General features: G+C 44.2%; 2 protein-coding genes across 2 annotated transcripts; both read left to right on the top strand.

Annotated features, from left to right (window-relative positions):
- The first annotated feature begins 147 nt into the window (after positions 1 to 147).
- LOC311104433 (myc-associated zinc finger protein-like) lies at positions 148 to 10,145 on the top strand. Its single transcript, XM_084146270.1, has 7 exons — positions 148 to 1,113; positions 1,411 to 1,561; positions 5,215 to 5,591; positions 5,754 to 6,022; positions 6,248 to 6,311; positions 8,504 to 8,675; positions 8,899 to 10,145. Exons 1-7 carry the CDS (start codon positions 1,081 to 1,083, stop codon positions 9,228 to 9,230), a joined length of 1,398 nt encoding a protein of 465 aa, XP_084002396.1. The 5' UTR covers positions 148 to 1,080; the 3' UTR covers positions 9,231 to 10,145.
- Positions 10,146 to 10,432: 287 nt separating this feature from the next.
- On the top strand, positions 10,433 to 18,808 carry LOC311104292 (serine/threonine-protein kinase NLK2-like). The gene is made up of 11 exons (XM_084146093.1): positions 10,433 to 11,984; positions 12,172 to 12,301; positions 12,637 to 12,692; positions 13,019 to 13,125; positions 13,406 to 13,491; positions 14,227 to 14,436; positions 14,710 to 14,811; positions 17,649 to 17,735; positions 17,930 to 18,128; positions 18,264 to 18,357; positions 18,461 to 18,808. The coding sequence occupies exons 1-11, from the start codon at positions 11,671 to 11,673 to the stop codon at positions 18,507 to 18,509; spliced, it is 1,434 nt and encodes a 477-aa protein (XP_084002219.1). The 5' UTR covers positions 10,433 to 11,670; the 3' UTR covers positions 18,510 to 18,808.
- The last annotated feature ends 1,029 nt before the right edge of the window (positions 18,809 to 19,837 follow it).

The raw sequence follows: 19,837 nt of genomic DNA, 5'->3' as shown, positions 1-19,837 counted from the left end.
TACGTTTCTATTGATGTCAGCCAGTTGGGTATTCTCAATATTATCTCGCTATAAGGATGTTGTGAAAAATGTTTGGAGTTGGGCAATGTTACGCAATTTTATTGCATTACTAGCTGTTGATAAATAGGTATTTCTGTCGGCCGAACTGGCGGGGGCAATAAATCGGATGCACCGGTCTATTGAAAACAGCGCACGCCACGGAGAAGACGGGAAAAGAGAGGAGGGTGCATAGGCTACACAAAATACTTTCCCTTTAAACAGGGGACACGGCGGCGGGGGATAGATAGAGAGGGGAGAGGAGAAGAGATTTAAAAAAATAAAAGGAAGAAAGACAGCGAGGGTGGGAGGGAGAGAGAGAAATAGAAAAAAAAAAAGAAAGATGTCATCCTCTCGTTTGAAAAGCCGAGGCGAAGCTTTGGATTGCGGCGGATCAGGGACTCTCTAGCTAGGGACACGATTTTACGCAACACCGAGGCTTTGGAATCCACCACCGCTTTGGCCTCTCGGAGCTATCGAAATAAATTACTCTTCTTCCACGCATTTACAAACAACTGCTGACTTATTATTACTTTTAGATTTTTTCGTTAATTGTAATAACCTAATTTTGCATGAATTTGAGAATAGGTTTTTTCCTTAGGCTATAATATAAATATACAATGTAAATTGCATTGTAAATGCATCATTAAAAGCATGCATTAACCATTTTGTCGCATTTTAGTTATAATATCATGTTGCATCCTTTCGTCCCACACCATATTACAACATTTTAGTCTTAACATTATCATTACTGTCATATATTATTGTCATATAACTGATAGCGTTTCAAAATTGGTCATTAATCTTCAGTAATAATTTCTGCTATTGAATGCACCACGATTTAAACTTTCACACAGAAATATTCACCTTTGATATTTTAAACTGCAGAGAGGAACTAGGTAGGCTACAGACATTACAGCAGGTGAAGTGATTCATCAGTTGGCCCCAGCCTATGGTTGGTTGGCCCCCGGAATCTCAGTTGGATATATATTTATACAGTTTTGACACCTGGACTAAAAGTATCTGACATCATCGTGCTTCAAAATGGATTCTTCTTGGAGTAATTTTCTGTTTCAGGTAAGTTTGTGTGTGTGTTTGTCAGAGAAATAAAGATACAAATGGTGTTTAGTGTCTCACTCATCAGAGTGCTATGGATGCTGGGATTCTACACATGCTTCTTATGTGTTTGTGATGTCATATAAGTCTTAAGCTGACAGTTTGCCAACTGTGCCCCTTACAGATTTGTAGTAGTACTGCTTATGAGGGCAAGAGTGAGAGCTTGTGTGTGTGGTGACTGGGGTCAAAGGTGGCATGATCCCCCATTGATGTGTATTTCAAGTCCTCAGCAGCTAATTCTTTCTCTAATTTCCCCAGACTCCGCCCTCACAGACCCAGTCTGAGACAGCCCTCCAATCAGAGCTGCTTCCGGACATGACTGGCTCCGCCCAGAGCCCCCCTACAGAGCACATAGCCCCGCCCCCATCCACAGTGGACACAGCCGCCCTGAATGAAGAGCCTTTACCTGGTGAGCATGCAGGTCTTATGTCCCAAAAGGTACCCTTTTCCTTATATAGTACACTACTTTTGACCAGCAGCCATACGGCTCTGGTCAAAAATAGTGCACTGTGTATGGAATAGGGTGGCGGGTGCCATTTGAGACACAGCCAGGATCAGGTACAATTTACTCAATTGATCAATTCTAAACAGTCTATGATAATAATAATATTTGAATAAATATATATGCCATTTATAAGACACTTTTAACCAAAGCGACATACATTTTTGTATGCGTGGTCCCAGCGGATATCGAATCCTGGCATTGCAAGCGCCATCCTCTACTGACTGAGCCACAGAGGACCACTATGTTTATTCAATATTATTCCAATTCAATTAACATATGGAATCCCCAATAAACTACTGGATAGGAGGGGGGTGGAGGGGCAGAGAGAAGTTTTCTTGTTGTCAAGAGTCACAGCTGCTGCAGACTAAGCGGAAGCACCTTGATGTCCTCTTTTTACATATCAAAGCTGAAAACACACACAATCCGATATCTCTTCAGCCCCACCCTGAACCATGGGATTTCTTACCTCAGGAAACAATGTCCTTTTCACACTCCCTGTGTCTGTTGCATATGTTTGTAACAGACAGAGAGGGAGAGAGGGGTGGAGAGAGAGAGAGAGAGGAGGACTAAAGAGAGAGGTTGTGAGAGAGCAAAAAATACAAAGAAATGTAATTGAAAAAGAATGAGTGAATCGTCTACATCTGTGATGGTGAGAGCAGTGCAACAATGCTACATCATAGTTTCTGTCCAGCTAGCACATAACCTGGCGGGGGGGTCTAGGGGTCCTCCCCCATATTTTGGGGGGGTAGCTAAAGCTAATTTCGTGCATTTCTACACAATCCATTATGACCCATGGCGCTTCTAGACGTCTCTATTTAGAACAATAAAAAGTAATCAAAAATGCCCCCAGTCATCAAGCTAGGTAAGAGATCATTGTTAAATATGTTTCAGTGAACTAGATCAAAGGTAATTACAGTGCCTTGCAAAGGTATTCATCCCCATTGGGGTTTATCCTATTTTGTTGCATTACAACCTGTAATTTGAATACATTTTTATTTGGATTTCACTGTGCATGCTTCACTGTGGAGATGGTGTTCTCGGGGTGATGAGAGGTGTTGGGTTTGCGCCAGACATAGCGTTTTCCTTGATGGCCAAAAAGCTCAATTTTAGTCTCATCTGACCAGAGTACCTTCTTCCATATGTTTGGGGACGTGTTTGCTTATTTTTTTCTTTAAGCAATGGCTTTTTTCTGGCCACTCTTCCGTAAAGCTCAGCTCTGTGGAGTATACGGCTTAAAGTGGTCCTATGGACAGATACTCCAATCTCCACTGTGGAGCTTTGCAGCTCCTTCAGGGTTATCTTTGGTCTCTTTGTTGCCTCTCTGATTAATGCCCTCCCTGCCTGGTCTGTGAGTTTTGGTGTGCGGCCCTCTCTTGGTAGGTTTGTTGTGGTACCATATTCTTTCCATTTTTTAATAATGGATTTAATGGTGCTCCGTGGGATGTTCAAAGTTTCTGATCTTTTTTTTATAACCCAACCCTGATCTGTACTTCTCCACAACTTTGTCCCAGACCTGTTTGGAGAGCTCCTTGGTCTTCATGGTGCCACTTGCGTGGTGGTGCCCCTTGCTTAGTGGTGTTGCAGACTCTGGGGCCTTTCAGAACAGGTGGATATATACTGAGATCATGTGACACTTAGATTGCACACAGGTGGACTTTATTTAACTAATTATGTGACTTCTGAAGGTAATTGGTTGCACCACTTTTCCGTTATTTATTTTTTAGAATTTTTTGAAACAACTTATTTTTTTATTTCACTTCACCAATTTGGACTATTTTGTGTATGTCCATTAAATGAAATCCAAATAAAAATCAATTTAAATTACAGGTTGTAATGCAACAAAATAGGAAAAACTCTAATAAAAACTCACATTCCACAAAATAAACGTCAGAATTATCGGTCTTCAATCGTTTAGCCGCTGGTTTCATCGTTTGATTCAGGTCTAATGTGAATGAGGCAAAAATAATACCTACTTTTGGCCAGCTCTCTCTCTGATGGTATATCAACTGGCGAAAGCTATCTAAGTAATTTACTTCTGTTGAAACAGGACAAAAAGGCTACAAACATTTCCATATAAACAGCTGTTAGATAGTAATAATAGCCACCTCATATCGCTATCTGACAGATAGCTACAGGCTAGAGCTGAACTGACTGTGGTAGCTAATTCGTTCACCTCAGTCAAGATGGGGTAAAACATTAGCTAACGTTACATGTCAGTTACACTACCAGCTCAGCACTGGGAATAAACACTAGTTTATTTACTTTGCCAGCTACATCAGTCAACTATAGAGTAGCCAGTTTCTGCTCTGCTTGCTTTTACAACTTGGAGAAAGAACTCAACACATACACACTGAGAGCAGCTGCCTCTGTTCAACTCTCCTGTGCTGGTCCAGCCAGCCTTTCAGAAGCTTTGCCTTCACACAGCCTGTCCGCCCGCTCGCCTGCTCTCTGGTGTCCCCATGGTCCTAAATTCAGCTGTCTGAAACCTCCAAACAGCCTAACCAACTGCTATAAGGCGTCCGCATGGTCCTAAACCACACAGATGCTGTTTTTGGTATCACAGTGCAATGATAAAACTGGGGGGGGGGGAAAAATGCAATTTCAGAATGTTGGGGGGGTCATGAACCCCCTGTCCCCAGTTAAAGTTGTGCCCCTGACTTAAACAGAAAGTTCTAACATAGTTACATTTAATTACAAATTTGTTAATGTTCTAGGAACGTTCTCCAACTGTTTTGACATTGACCATTTTTTACTCAAATAGTTCAGAGAACGTTAAGAAACAACGTTCTTCTGTGGGTATTTCAGTACTTCAGCATAACGTTTCCTACAGGTTTTCTTATGGTTCTATTTAAAGTCATGTTCTGAAATTGTTCTGAGAATGTTAAGAAAACGTTCAATAAAAAACACAAGAACTTTAGTAACGTTCAGAGAACGTTCTAAGAATGTTATTTAAAAACATATACATTCTGTTCTTAGCATCAACAAAACTCTCTCTATCCTCAATCTTATTAAGTGTGTTCGCCGCACCCACCAATTGGCGACACCTGATCTTAATTAGTGCTTGTTTCCTTTGAAATGAGGTCTGTTTGAATAGACTAACATTTGTTGAAAAATTGGCATTTTAATAAAACCTTCCAGGAAAACTTTCAGGTAACCATAGTAAAATGTTCTCAGAACCTCCTTGCAATGTACATTTTCACTTCTGTTCTCAAAACGTTTAAAAAGCTTTCCGTTTTACAGGTCAGGAAACATTACATTTTACATTTTCCAGGAAACGTATGCCTTTATTCCCAGAACCAATGGGAAACCAAAAATGTACGTTCCTACTTACTTCCAAGGAATCAAATGTGCTAGCTGGGTGGTCATTCACCGGACGCTTTCATCCTAAACAACTTACAGTATACAAATGTAGAGGGGCCCAATAGCTTACTTATTCAGTATGTGGGGCCCATGTAGGAATCCAACCCACAAACTCTACCCTTATAGCACACTTTTGTTTTCCCTCTTTCCCTTTCCCCTCTCTATTCCTCTCTCTTTCTTTTCCCTCTCTCCTTTAGTGAAGGCTGTCTCCAAGCCTGGCCGGCCGACACACATCTGCAACACATGTAACAAGCAGTTTAAGAACAACTACAACCTCCGGCGCCATCAGTCGGTGCACACTGGCATCAAAATGAAGGACAGAGCAGCCAGAGAGAGGGAGGACGGGAGCAACGGAGGAGGAGGTGGAGGAGGAGGACGGCAAACAATCCCTCTCTCCCTCCTCCACTTCTCTCTGCCCTCTCATCCTCCTCCCGCAGAATCCCTCCCCCAACCCTCCCCACTTGGAAACCAGGAGGGCCAACCTGTTGCGGTGTCCATCGCCCCAGCGACCGTCACCATGGCTGCGCCCCAGGTGCTCCAAGCTGCAGTTGTGGTTGCCGGGACAATGGTACAGGTTGGTTGGTGCCTGTTTTGTCATAATTATTGAAGAAACATTTGCTGCTCCCTTTGCCGTTCTCTCTCTCCTCGCCTAATTATTGTGCAATGTAGCCAGAGTAGCTATACTGATCCCACAGCCAGCACCAGCCAACTGTCCCTTTCTTCTCATCAAACCTAGAGCCAGAACCCGGGGCCTCAACCCAACCCCAACCCAAGCCCCAACCAGGTGAAGAAGAACCATGCATGTGAGGCCTGTGGGAAGGCCTTCCGAGATGTATACCACCTGAACCGCCACCGGCTTTCCCACTCGGACGAGAAGCCCTACCACTGCCCCATCTGCCAGCAGCGCTTCAAGAGGAAAGACCGCATGAGCTACCATGTACGCTCCCACCAGGGAGGGGTGGAGAAACCTTACGTCTGCCCCCACTGCGCCAAGGGCTTCTCACGGTGAGAAGGGGGGGGGGGGGGGGGGGGGGGGGGGGGGGGGGGCAATATGTGAAACAAGTATACACACATGCACATATATGTACATGCACACATTTGTGAAACTAGTCTGGAGTTCTAATAGAATTCAGTTCCAACTGACCTCTGTAGTGCAAGGCTAGCACTATCGACGAGAAATTACCGATAAGACACGCGCGGGGTCATAATCCCTTCTCCTGTCTGTTCCAGACCCGACCACCTCAACAGTCATGTCAGACAGGTGCACTCCACTGAGAGACCCTTCAAGTGCCCGGTAAACCTCTTCTTTCTAACTCACTTTAACTCTTTTACTCTCTTTCTACTCTCTGCATGTCTTTTTGACCCCCACGATGAATCTGTCTCGGTCCATTCGTCTGTTAGTTAATAAGTCACTCGTGATATCTCAGATGGGTCTTGCCATAAAGATCAGTCATTTACACATTTACACTGATTGGCCAGATGGTGGCGCCATAACAAGCGATTAAAATGCTAACTTTAAAAGGTCACGCTCCTCAACCCGTTTGACCTGAAGTCATGAAGTTCGGTACATACTGTACCAGTCAAAAGTTTTGACACACCTACTCATTCCAGGGGTTTTCTTTATTTTTACTATTTTCTACATTGTAGAATAATAGTGAAGACATCAAAACTATGAAATAACACATATGGAATCACGTTGTAACCAAAAAAAGTGTTAAACAAATCGACATATATTTTATATTTGAGATTCTTCAAAGTAGCCACCCTTTGCCTTGATGACAGCTTTGCACACTCTTGACATTCTCTCAACCAGCTTCATGAGGTTGTCATCTGGAATGCATTTCAATTAACAGGTGTGCCAATTTTAAAAGTTAATTTGTGGAATTTATTTCCTTAATGTGTTTGAGCCAATCAGTTGTGTTGTGTCAAGGTAGGGTTGGTATACAGAAGATAGCCCTATTTGGTAAAAGACCAAGTCCATATTATGGCAAGAACAGCTCAAATAAGCAAAGAGAAACGACAGTACATCATTACTTTAAGACATGAAGGTCAGTCAATACGGAACATTTCAAGAACTTTGAAAATTTCTTCAAGTGCAGTCGCAAAAACCATCAAGCGCTATGATGAAACTGGCTCTCATGAGGACCGCCACAGGAAAGGAAGACCCAGAGTTACCTCTGTTGCAGAGGATAAGTTCATTAGAGTTACCAGCCTCAGAAATTGCAGGAGACTGCGTGAATCAGGCCTTCATGGTTGAATTGTTGCAAAGAAACCACTACTAAAGGACACCAATAAGAAGAGACTTGCTTGGGCCAAGAAACATGAACAATGGACATTAGACCGGTGGAAATCGGTCCTTTGGTCTGATGAGTCCAAATGTTGGTTGAGATTTTTGGTTCCAACCACCGTGTGAGTCTTTGTGAGACGCAGAGTAGGTGAACGGATGATCTCCGCATGTGTGGTTCCCACCGTGAAGCATGGAGGAGGAGGTGTGATGGTGTGGGGGTGCTTTGCTGGTGACACTGTCTGTGATTTATTTAGAATTCAAGGCACACTTAACCAGCATGGCTACCACAGCATTCTGCAGCGATATGCCATCCCATCTGGTTTGCGCTTAGTGGGACTATCATTTGTTTTTCAACAGGACAATGACCCAACACACCTCCAGGCTGTGTAAGGGCTATTTGATCAAGAAGGAGAGTGATGGAGTGCTGCATCAGATGACCTGGCCTCCACAATCACCCGACTTCAACCCAATTGAGATGGTTTGGGATGAGTCGGACCGCAGAGTGAAGAAAAAGCAGCCAACAAGTGCTCAGCATATGTGGGAACTCCTTCAAGACTATTGAAAAGCATTCCAGGTGAAGCTGTTTGAGAGAATGCCAAGAGTGTGCAAAGCTATCATCAAGGCAAAGGGTGGCTACTTTGAAGAATCTAAAATATATTTTGATTTGTTTAACAGTTTTTTGGGTACTACATGATTCCATATGTGTTATTTCATAGTTTTGATGTCTTCACTATTATTCTACAATGTAGAAAATAGTAAAAATAAAGAAAAACCCTTGAATGAGTAGGTGTGTCCAAACTTTTGACTGGTATTGTGGGTCCCTCCTCACAAGGAACAAATTTGCCTCAGGGACCATAAGGCCCGCCGTGATGTATTTCCTGCCATTTTGGATTTTGTGGAAAACACTTACTCCTCTGGCACCGAATGACCGATCTGAAGGAAACTGCATCATTCGTGGGAGACAACATGTTAACTCTTGCCTTGTTCTTTCTCTCTATTTTCAACCTTGTTTCCTGTCATATGTCCCTTGCTTCTCTGTATACACTGTATGAATAGTTTTATAGGCAATTTAATGACATTGACCTGCCTAGCTTCTAAAATATAATGACGATGAAAAATGTCAAAATGTCCAAGATACAACAGTGGTTTTGTGTGTGTGTGTGTGTGTGTGTGTGTGCACGCACGCGTGTGCTACACAGACCTGCACGTCTGCCTTCGCCACGCGGGACCGTCTCCGTGCCCACCTGATTCGCCATGAGGAGAAGGTGCCGTGCCACATCTGTGGCAAGCTCCTCTCTGCCGCCTACATCACCGATCACATGAGGGTCCACAACCAAACACAGCACCACGCCTGCCACCTGTGCAACCGCAGTGAGTGGACTTCCGTGTGCTTTTTTAAAAATGTGTGAAAGGAGAGGAGAATACATGTGTAACGAGGTGGTTACACAGGTATCCTTCTCTCATTCCTCGTCTTTCCTCATCTCTCAAATGTCCTTCTCTTTTGTTCCTCACCTTTTCTTATTTCTCCATGCTCTCCCTCCCACTCTCTCCCACTCTCTTCCTCCCGCTCCCTCTCTCCCTTGTCTCCCTCCAGGCTTCACCACCCTCACCTACCTGCGTGTCCACGCTCAGAAACACCACGGCCAGGAGTGGAAGGAGAGCGGCGGGACGCGGGGCATGTTCGGCGGGGCCGGTGCCGGCGGGGTGCTGCTGTGCCAGCTGTGTGGGGTGCAGTGCAAGACACCCACCCAGCTCCAGGGCCACATGGGTACCCATGCCACCCCCCAGGTCCAGGGCGCCCCCAGCCCCAGCAGTAGCCCTGCGGGGACCGGTACCATGGCTGTGGCTGTGTCTCTGTCAGGCAGCTCAACCGTGGGCCTGCTGGTCACTGACTGCTCCAGCATCGCCCCCCAGCCTCTTAGCTAGCAGCCAGGCCCATTGGAGGGGAAGGGGGAGAGGGGATGGAGGTAGTGGGAGGCCGTGGAGACTGCAGTCAGGACAGGTGCGAGAGGAGTGGATGTGGCTCTGGGGTGAAGTTTCCCCTAAGTACAGATGTAGGATCAGTTTCCCCTCCCCCAATCCTAACCTTAACCATTAGTGGGGGAAATGAAAAATGGACCCAGGATCAGCATATAGGGGCATTCACCCTCCGGTGGATGTCTGTATGTTATGAAGGCTAAAGTATGCTGCAAACCAGGTCCCGTTTGTATTCGATCCTATTTAACATGTTGCTGTTGTTTACGCAACAGTCACTTTATCAACTGCCATTGGTGGACACAGACGGAAAGGAGAGACCAGGGAATCCCCCTGTTTTTTAAAATTAAATCATACTGAACGAAAGAGAACGTTTTCCAGTACAATATGCCACTTTTCCATTCACACAGAACACAAACTCCCATAACGATGTTTGAGATTTTACAAATGCATCGCTATTTATTTTCCTTGGAAATATTAATTATACAGTATATGATCACCCAGACGCGCAGTATGAGCCGTGGTCCTACATTGGCTTTTAGCTTTTTAAGATGAACTGTCTCCAAGAAGGGACTGTTGCCTTTTCATCAGAAACATGTCATCACCATGTAACTTTACCCTATGACTTATAGGCAGATTTGTCTGTATATTTGGACACTGAATGCTCGTCTTTCTTTTCTTCCTATGATCTTGTTGTTATTATTCTGGATGCTCTGATTTTTAATTATCTCAAAGTTGAATTGGTCTGAAAAGTATTTGTACTTTTGTGACACATTTTTGTGAGACTGCATTCTTGACTGTTAATCTGTTGGTGTAAAATCTCCTCTGTTAATGTGACTGTATTAAAGCGGTAGTATGTATAACCTATATGCACTTTATCTGTGAATATGTACAGCATCTGATATCAGAGATGCAGTAGAATAGAACATTAGTATTTCACTGAATGGAGAAACATTTAATTATTATTTAACTATTATTATTTAATTATTATTTCAATGCCCCCTCCTATATATATGTAGTTATGATAATCTAAATAGAGATTATATGAGCCGTTGATCTATTGTCCATGGCATTGTTTACACCAGTGGTCTAACCCTCCCCCACATTTTATCCTCTTCTTTGCTATCCATCCCCCCAACTCCTCCTACTCACGCACTATCCCACTATTTCAAACAGCTGATTTACAAGAAAGAAAGGGATCATTCGGAAGACATGTTTAGCAGATGATATAGAGAAGAGCGATGGAATATATCACATAGCAGCTGGTTTAATCTCTCTGGGCACTTTTCATTTTTAGCATTGGGTATGATATGGTTAGCTTGTTAGCAATTTAGCTAGCTGGCAACCCCGGATAACGTTATGTAGCTAGCGATGCAAAACTGACTTTCGTTGTGTAAAATCAAAATAGGTCTTCCTCGCGCTGCGAACCACGTTGGGTGCTGGTTGTTTTTTGTTTCATTTTCCTGGAATCGTTTCTACTTGAAGTGTTTTTGCTCAAAGCAAAAATATAGGTCACGCTAATCTGCTAGCTAAATACCCGGCTGTCTATATGGGCCATGGAACAGCTGGTTAGCATTCGGGCTAATGCTAGCTAGCTAACGTTCTACGAATCTGAATTTCATTGATCGACACCTCGAGCTGGAAGAACCGGGCGTTTGCTACCTTTATTTAGCTACCTCTGCAACAGAGTGCAACTGGTTAGCTATATAATAAGCGACTGTAATTACTCAGCTAACTAGCTAACTATATGCAAACACAGGTGTGTGTACTTTTCGGTTTAGTTAGCTCGTTAGTTAACATCTACCAGACAAAGGTAGCTAGCTATGCTCGGGCAATAAACAAATGTAGCGCGAGCCAGGTAATGTAACATAGCATTGTTAGCTAAGGGGAGACTTCTTTCTCATTGTAAAATTAGGCCACATAACATTAAATACAAATATATTGACAGTGACCGGCATTGTTTTCCCCAGCCAGACTTGTATTGATTATGTGGTCTCTGGCCAATTAGATAGCGTTTGTGTCTCTCTAGCTCAGGAATTTCTGGACCCGACTGTGTTTTCGAACACATTGCTAACCATATTTAGTTTTCTGTCGTGACCTACCTCACTAAAGCCAAAACTGGTGATTCCACGACAAGAGTCTAATAGCAAGCTAAACAACACTGCTCCTGTTATTATATAGCTAGCAAGATAGCTGCTAGCCAATTCAGACATTGTTTACATTCTCCCTGTTGCATGTTCTACAAGCAAGGAACATAGTCATAATCATGCCTGCATAAAACATTGAAGTCAAGCTCTTGGTTCATGTATATGTAATGCATACAACGCTCAAAGCGAATACAGTATTAGACATAGCTCCCAAACGAACTCTTCTGATAGGGGTTTGAAATAGAATGGCATTCCATGGGACAGGCCGGCAGCAGACAGTATGTGGTAACCTGTTCCCCGGATCTGAGGTAGGCCATAACAAGTATTTTTGCGTCAACACCTCAACTGGGGCCACTTCCACGGGCCTCATTGCAACACCGAGTCTAACTGGACCCACTGCCCCGGCGGGGACGCCTCGACACCCAACATCTCTTGGGGGAAGCACTGGTGGCGGGGCCGCTGTACCACAGCCTCATAGTAATCCTGCCAGTGAAGTGCCAAGCCCTGCTGAGATGGAGCCTGATCGACCTATCGGTTATGGCGCATTTGGTGTGGTCTGGTAAGTGGTGCCATTTCAAATAAGAATTAAGACTGATTTCCATGAGTTTTTGCATGGTGTTTTCCCTTTCCAAAAAGGGTTTGTATCTGACAAGTGAATGAGATAGACATACTGTGTGTGTGCGTGCAAGTGCCCTCTCATTGGTGACCAGTGCTAACAGACCCCTCTCTTCATCTTGCCCCTGCAGGTCGGTGACAGACCCTCGTGACGGGCGTAAGGTAGCCCTGAAGAAGATGCCCAATGTCTTCCAGAACCTGGTCTCCTGTAAGAGGGTCTTCAGAGAACTGAGGATGCTCTGCTTCTTCAAACATGACAACGTAAGAATGGATAGCAATACATCTATACACAGCACTGCGCAACGTCCTAAATGGCACCCTATTCCATATACTCTGGTAAAAAATAGTAGACTTACACTAGGAAAAGGGTGCCATTTGAGACGTTTTCATACAGTATTACATCCATAATTTAGGCATAACATAAGACATAGCAATGCATCTTCACACTGCTCATTGATATGCTTCCATACAGAGGCTAGCTCTACAAATATCACTGTGAAGTTAGAGGTTTGTTATAGTTTAGAGACTTGGCTAAGGACAAGAAGCGCCATAACAAAGTGTTGACGAATGGTGGCGATGATGATGTGTGTTTACAGGTGTTGTCAGCGCTGGACATTCTGCAGCCTCCACAGATCGACTGCTTCGAGGAAATGTATCCTTCACATGCGCATTCATGTGCACACACACACACTTGCACACATGACAGTTGTGTCAGCCATTGTTCACTCCTGCACTTTCTCTGTCCTAGTTTCTCTCTCTATTTATTATCATGGCCTCCTCCTTTCAAAATAGTCTGAATCTAAATCAAGATAAACCTCAACAGAGATGATCCTATTAGTGATAGTCTTGTCTTATGATAGATAGATACATTTAACTTTAATAAAGATAGATGGGGTATTATGCTTTCTTCTATGTGGTCCATCCACATCCTATAGACGTCTGTTGTTTCCTTGACCGCGGGCCATGCCCTGACTGTAGCTACGTGATCACTGAGCTGATGCAGAGTGACCTCCACAAAGTCATTGTGTCTCCCCAGCCCCTCACCACCGACCACATCAAGGTGTTCCTGTACCAGATCCTCAGAGGTGAGTGGGACGGAGGGAGGAGTAGGGAAAGGGGCAAAGTTCAAGGTTGAAAAGGAGTTGGAAGTCAAGGTTAAAGGTTGACTCCTGAGCCCAAAAACAACCCATTTGTGAGTTTGCCCCGTAGCCTTTCTGGGTTTGCATGTTTAAAGGAGCCAGCTTGTTTGATGTGATGGAGCCATATTGACGGATTCATGTTGTCATTGACTGCAAACACAGAAGAGGAATTGGCTAGGGGCTGTATTTGGACCGTTATGAGTAACAGTGATTCTCCTTCTCTCAGGGCTGAAGTACCTGCATTCTGCTGGCATCCTGCACAGGGACATCAAACCTGGGAACCTGTTAGTCAACAGCAACTGCCTGCTCAAGGTAACTGTGTGTGTACACGTTTGTGTCCGCATGTGTGAATCTGTGTGTGAACTTCCTCAAAAGACATGACAAGAAAGCATGATGCTGACAAATTTTTTTTTTTTTTTAGTAGAGGTCAATATGGGCTGAAGAACACGTGTATATTATGCTATAATTACACTGGTCAACCTACACTGAGTATACCAAACTTTACAAACCCCTTCCTAATATTGAGTTGCACCCCCCCACCTTTTGTCCTCAGAACAGCCTCAATTCGTCGGGGCATGGACGAAAGCATTCCACAGGGATGCTGGACAATGTTGACTCCAATGCTTCCCACAGTTGTCTAGTTGACTGGATGTCCTTTGGGTGGTGGACCATTCTTGATACACACGGAAAACTGTTGAGCGTGAAAAATCCAGCAGCATTGCAGTTATTGGCACACTCAAACTGGTGCGCCTGGCACTTACTACCATACCCCGTTCAAAGGCACTTAAATATGTTGTATTGCCCATTATTCACCCTCTGAATGGCACACATACACAATCCATGTCTCAATTGTCTCAAGGCTTAAAAATCCTCCCCTTCATCTACACTGATTGAAGTGGATTTAACAAGTGACATCAAAAAGGAACATAGCTTTCACCTGGTCAGTCTATGTCATGGAAAGAGCAGGTATTCTTAATGTTTTGTATACACAGTGTATGTTATTATCATGTAACTAAATTCCCCCTCTTCCACTACCCTCGCTCTCAGATCTGTGATTTTGGGCTGGCACGTGTGGAGGAGCCGGACCCGTCTCGTCACATGACCCAGGAGGTGGTGACTCAGTACTACCGGGCTCCTGAGGTGCTGATGGGCAGCCGCCATTACGGCTCTGCCATAGACGTCTGGTCGGTGGGCTGCATCTTCGCTGAACTACTGGGTCGACGCATCCTGTTCCAGGCCCAGAGCCCCATACAACAGGTAGAGGGGTGGGAGGCACAGAACCCTATTCAACAGGTTGGGAGGGAGGAAGAAGCAGGGAAACCCATCTAAAGGTGTAATCTGTCTGGGCATTAATTTAATTTAATCTAACAATTAATAATCAAATAATTTATCGAACTTAACTGATCCTAGATCTGTGCTCCATACACTTTTGGCACTTGTGGATGGTCGGTTTTTATTTATTTAGGGTTGTCCCACCCTCACGCTATCTCCTCACTCTCTATATTCTCCCTCTCTCTCTCTCCCCCTCAGTTGGATCTGATCACTGATCTGCTGGGTACCCCTCCTCTCTCTGCCATGGCATCTGCCTGTGAGGGGGCCAGAGCTCACATCCTGAGAGGACCTCACAAACCGGTACTTCCTCCTCACTGAACCTCTGAACTACTCACTAACTGATCTGACCTTCCTTTGTATTACTCTCTTTTCAAAACTGCTTGACTGGCTATTTTTACCCTGTAGGCACCTTCAACTTACCACAGGTGAGATTTTTAAAAAAGGAGTAGCCTACCTGGCTGGTATGAAAATGAACCGCAGGAAAAGTGTCCTCCATTCGCTATTTCTGCATATGACATATTATTTATTTTTTCTGCCCCTGTTCTGACAGGTACATGATAATTATAGTTGCACACCATGTAGCCTAGTCCAAAGGGCTATATGTTTTGATAAGGTTTGTATCGCAACTAAAGTGGCCAAATAACTCCAAACATAGCCTAGGCATAGGACCCCTGGAACAGGGTTGGATAGTCCATAACCTAGTGAAACGTTTTCTTATATGCCCAGTCGTTGCGCAATCGCGTGTGTAAACAGAGTTTTGACTAGCCACTATTTAAAAGAGGATCCCAGCTTTCTTGTGCTGCTATATTTCTTGCTCACTTCTTAAAATTAAGCACATTAGTCCGCTTTACAACCAGTGTAGCCTACCAGGCATACATAGACGGTGCGTGAGTTTCAAGTTTGGGGAGCTACTTTTCACCATAGAAATGCACCTTTTTATAATAAAGCATTCCATGCTTCATCGCATTTGCAGACTTGTGTAAGATGGCCTACTATTTGTAATGTGATGAATAGATTGGATATTCATAATTTAGGCTAATAATATAACTCAATCACTGTTAGCAAAAAAGACAGCTCAATGAATGGCTGAGCGCGTATAACCTAGAGTAGGTATATCAGATGTGTTTGTTCTTTCCATGCCTTTTTTTCCAGCGATTGTATTTTTAAATTGCGATATGCCTGGTTTGGTCTCTACTTTTCACAGACCGTCGCAACTCAACAATTAATCTGCCCATATTGCGCGCGCTGCCTTTCCTTCCCACTGTAGGCAATGTGATTTTAAACCAATCCACAACTTAAAACAAAAAAAAGAAGCTAATGATCCTCTGTGGCCAAATCATGCTTTAGTATCCTATTGTGAATGATTTTTATTTATTTCTCGATATAATTTTGGCAATTTAAGTCAATTTACTTTAGGGAAAGCTTCCCTAGCCTTATGGATGTGCCGCATATGCTTGCATATTAAAAACGGAACCTCCATTTGCTATTCGAGTGCAGGCCACGGATTATTATGTATAAATAATTCCACACATACACTGTGTATACAAAAGTATGTGGACACCCTTTCAAATTAGGGGATTTGGCTATTTTAGCCACACCTGTTGCTGACAGGTGTATAAAATCAACCACACAGCATGCAAGCTCCATAGATTAACATTGGCAGTAGAATGGCCTTACTGAAGAGCTCAGTGACTTTCAATGTGGCACCGTCATAGGATGCCACTTTTCCAAGTCAGTCAGTCAAATTTCTGCCCTGCTAGAGCTGCCCCGGTCAACTGTAAGTGCTGTTATTGTGAAGTGGAAACGTCTAGGATCAACAACAGCTCAGCCGCGAAGTGGTAGGCCACACAAGCTCACAGAACGGGACTGCCGAGTGCTGAAGCGGGTAAAAATCGTCTGTCCTCGGTTGCAACACTCACTAACGAGTTCCAAACTGCCTCCGCACAAGAACTGTTCTTCGGGAGCTTAATGAAATGGGTTTCCATGGCCGAGCAGCCGCACACAAGCCTAAGATCACCATGCACAATGCCAAGCGTCGGCTGGAGTGGTGTAAAGCTCGCCGCCATTGGACTCTAGAGCAGTGGAAACACGTTCTCTGGAGTGATGAGTCATGCTTCACTATCTGGCAGTCCGACGGACGAATCTGGGTTTAGCAGATGCCAGGAGAACGCTACCTGCCCCAATACATAGTGCCAACTGTAAAGTTTGGTGGAGGAGGAATAATGGTCTGGGGGTGTTTTTCATGATTAGGGCTAGGCCCCTTAGTTCCAGTGAAGGGAAATCTTAACGCTACAGCATACAATGACATTCTAGACGATTCAGTGCTTCCAACTTTGTGGCAACAGTTTGGCCACCAACTTTGTGGCAACAATGCCACCATGCGCAAAGCGAGGTCCATACAGAAATGGTTTGTCGAGATCGGTGTGGAAGAACTTCAACCCCATCGAACACCTTTGGGATGAATTGGAACGCAGACTGTGAGCCAGGCCTAATCGCCCAAGATCCGTGCCCGACCTCACAAATGCTCTTGTGGCTGAATGGAAGCAAGTCCCTGCAGCAATGTTCCAACATATAGTGGAAAGCCTTCCCAGAAGAGTGGAGGCTGTTATAGCAGCAAAGGGGGGACCAACTCCATATTAATGCCCACGATTTTGGAATGAGATGTTCGACGAGCAGGTGTCCACATACTTTTGGTCATGTAGGGTATATTGGTAGGCTATGTGTAAAGACCAGATTAAATGAACTAGTGTAGCCCCCAGCTATATGGTATAGCCAGATCAGGGCCTAGCATAAGGACAACTCAGAGTATGCTGTTCTGTTCTTCTGAAATAGACTACATTTTCTTCATATCATGTTTCTTTAGACCTGTCTAAAATAAATAATGGATTTATTGTGATGGTGTAAGCTATATTAAATTAATTTCTTATGCTTTTTTGTACTTGCGTGGAAGCCAGGAGTTGCCAAACGTGTTTGTGTTTAAAAAAAGAAGAAGAAAAAAAAGATTAACAATACACAAGAACACCCCAAAATTGTTTTATTAACTAATCTATACCCCACCCACCATCCTTATCTAAAACCAGGTGCAGCAGTTCATATTGTAAAATCTCTGTCTCTCCCCCCCGCCCCTTCCCTCTCAGCCGTCGCTCTCTGTGTTATACATGCTGTCGGACGGGGCGACCCACGAGGCCGTGCACCTGTTGTGTCGTATGCTGGTGTTTGATCCGGTGAGTACAGACAGAAGTCTATAGGGAATTGTCACTCTAAAGGCTTCCTCTTGTATAGGGAAGTTGTAGTTTAAGCAACAAGAGCTGAAAATGTAGCTAGCTACCACTGAGAGGGAAAATGCTTAGCTAGCTAGAAGAAAAATCAAGATTAGAGAGGGACCAACTTTCTCTCCATGTGTATGTCACTACCTCAGGCCAAACGGATCTCAGGCAGCGACGCCCTTTCCCACCCCTACCTGGACGAGGGCCGCCTGCGCTACCACACGTGCATGTGCCAGTGCTGCTACTCGGTGCCCAGCGGGCGTGTGTACACGCGGGACTTTGAACCGCCCGCCGACCGTAACTTCAGCCACAGCTACGATAACAGCCTGCTCTCTGTCTGGCAGGGCAAAGGTAGGAGCTATCTGGTGCTCTTCCCTCATCTCCTCTTTCTCTTCTATTCTCTTCTCTTTTCCATCCCAGCTTGTTATTGAAATTGATGGCCTGTTTGCGATCTCACTCTCGCAATCTCTCCTCTCTCTCTCTCAGAGCTCATCCATCGCTTCATAACAGAGCACCAGCAGGGGAAACGAGTGCCGCTGTGCATCAACCCCCAGAGTGCCGCCTTCAAGACCTTCATCAGGTGAGGAACACCAAGGGAGGGAAGAACACAACTAACATACATGCATCTTAAAATACTATTTAGCCATGTACTATCTACATCTCTCTTTCTCGATCTCTCTCAGGTCTACTGCGTGGCATTCCTCCAAAGTCTCCAGGAAGGAAGAGAGGTGAAGGGGAGTATAGTTCATGTACAAGAGGAATCATGGGAAATGACTTGCTTTGGTCAATCTAATCGAGATAGGTTTGTGTTTCTCTGGATGGAGGGGAGGTGTGCATGAAACAGTACGCCAGCCTCTCAGAGAGAAGAACAGTGTCTGTCAGAGGAAATGCTCAATTTGACCAAAGACTACCCTTCAATGAAAACTACAGTTCCAACTATGAAAACGATTATTGACACTGGTGAAGACTTGACGACACCAAAGCTATAGGCATTTCCCCAATGCTGAAAACTAAAACGTGCTGCTGAATTCAAAAAAAGAATAAAGAAAGGGGAAAGAGGAAGTGGTAGAAGAAGTTGAACATTTATTACTAGAAGAGTTGAAGTTGGTTGTGTTGTGCTCCAACGTGGTTGATGGCTGAGACAAAGGAATAGCTGTTTTTATTAATTTATGTTGAATAATTGTTCTGCTCTGTTAATTTTGAATTCATTCCAGCCTCGTGCAATATGATGAAAAGCGTCTAAGCAACGTGCTCCTGGTAATACCATACTCTCTTACCTGTGCTCTCAGTGACTTAGTCATGTTAATGTCACATTGATGACTCTACCTTTTATCATTTATTCTATTTTGGTTTGATAGTTTCACTGGACAGATTCTCTATCTTAGCTACGAGGCAACCTCTGGCCTTGAGCGTTGCTCTACGCTACTCTAGAATCTTCCCTCCTAATCTGCCCTCGTCCATAAGACTAAACAATTTCCTAGACAACAAATTGGCCAGGTTCTTTGATTGGGTGGGGCAACGGCAGGGATGGAGCTTCTGGGACTCGAGGCAGATGGATCCTCGCCCATGTTTTAAAAATCTTAATATTTTATATTTTAATTTATTGTGTGTTTTAGCTTTCTCTGTGAGTGCCGGTTCGAGCTTGAGCACGTTTTGTGCCCATGTACTGAGTAGTAGTCTGCCATTTCAGTGTGTGTGTCTGTGTGTAGAGTTTAGGGGAAAGTGCAGTTTTCTGCTTCAATGATCTCATTACCTCAAAAACTGTTGGAGTCAAAAAGGGAACCCAGAGAGAGTCTACTAGGTAACGTGTACATAGACCCCACTCAACTACTATGTACTGTAACGTGATGTCATTCCTTTGTACTAAATCACACTGTCCTTCTTAACCTCTCTGTCACTCCCTTCCTCCTTTCTCCCTCTTGAAGAGAGGGATGGAGGAAGAGGGACAGATAACAGGAAGAACAGCTTGTTGAAATATATTGGTGAAATGCTGCTGTATTTTGTTTTCTTGTTTTGGGTTTCCTTTATTGGTTGTTGGTTTATTTCCAGTTTAGTTCAGG

This window comes from Coregonus lavaretus, assembly GCF_964263955.1.
Source record: "Coregonus lavaretus genome assembly, chromosome: 28".
Classification (NCBI taxonomy): domain Eukaryota; kingdom Metazoa; phylum Chordata; class Actinopteri; order Salmoniformes; family Salmonidae; genus Coregonus; species Coregonus lavaretus.
The sequence above is the reverse complement of the archived record's forward strand: the minus strand, read 5'-3'. Positions and strand labels throughout refer to the sequence as shown.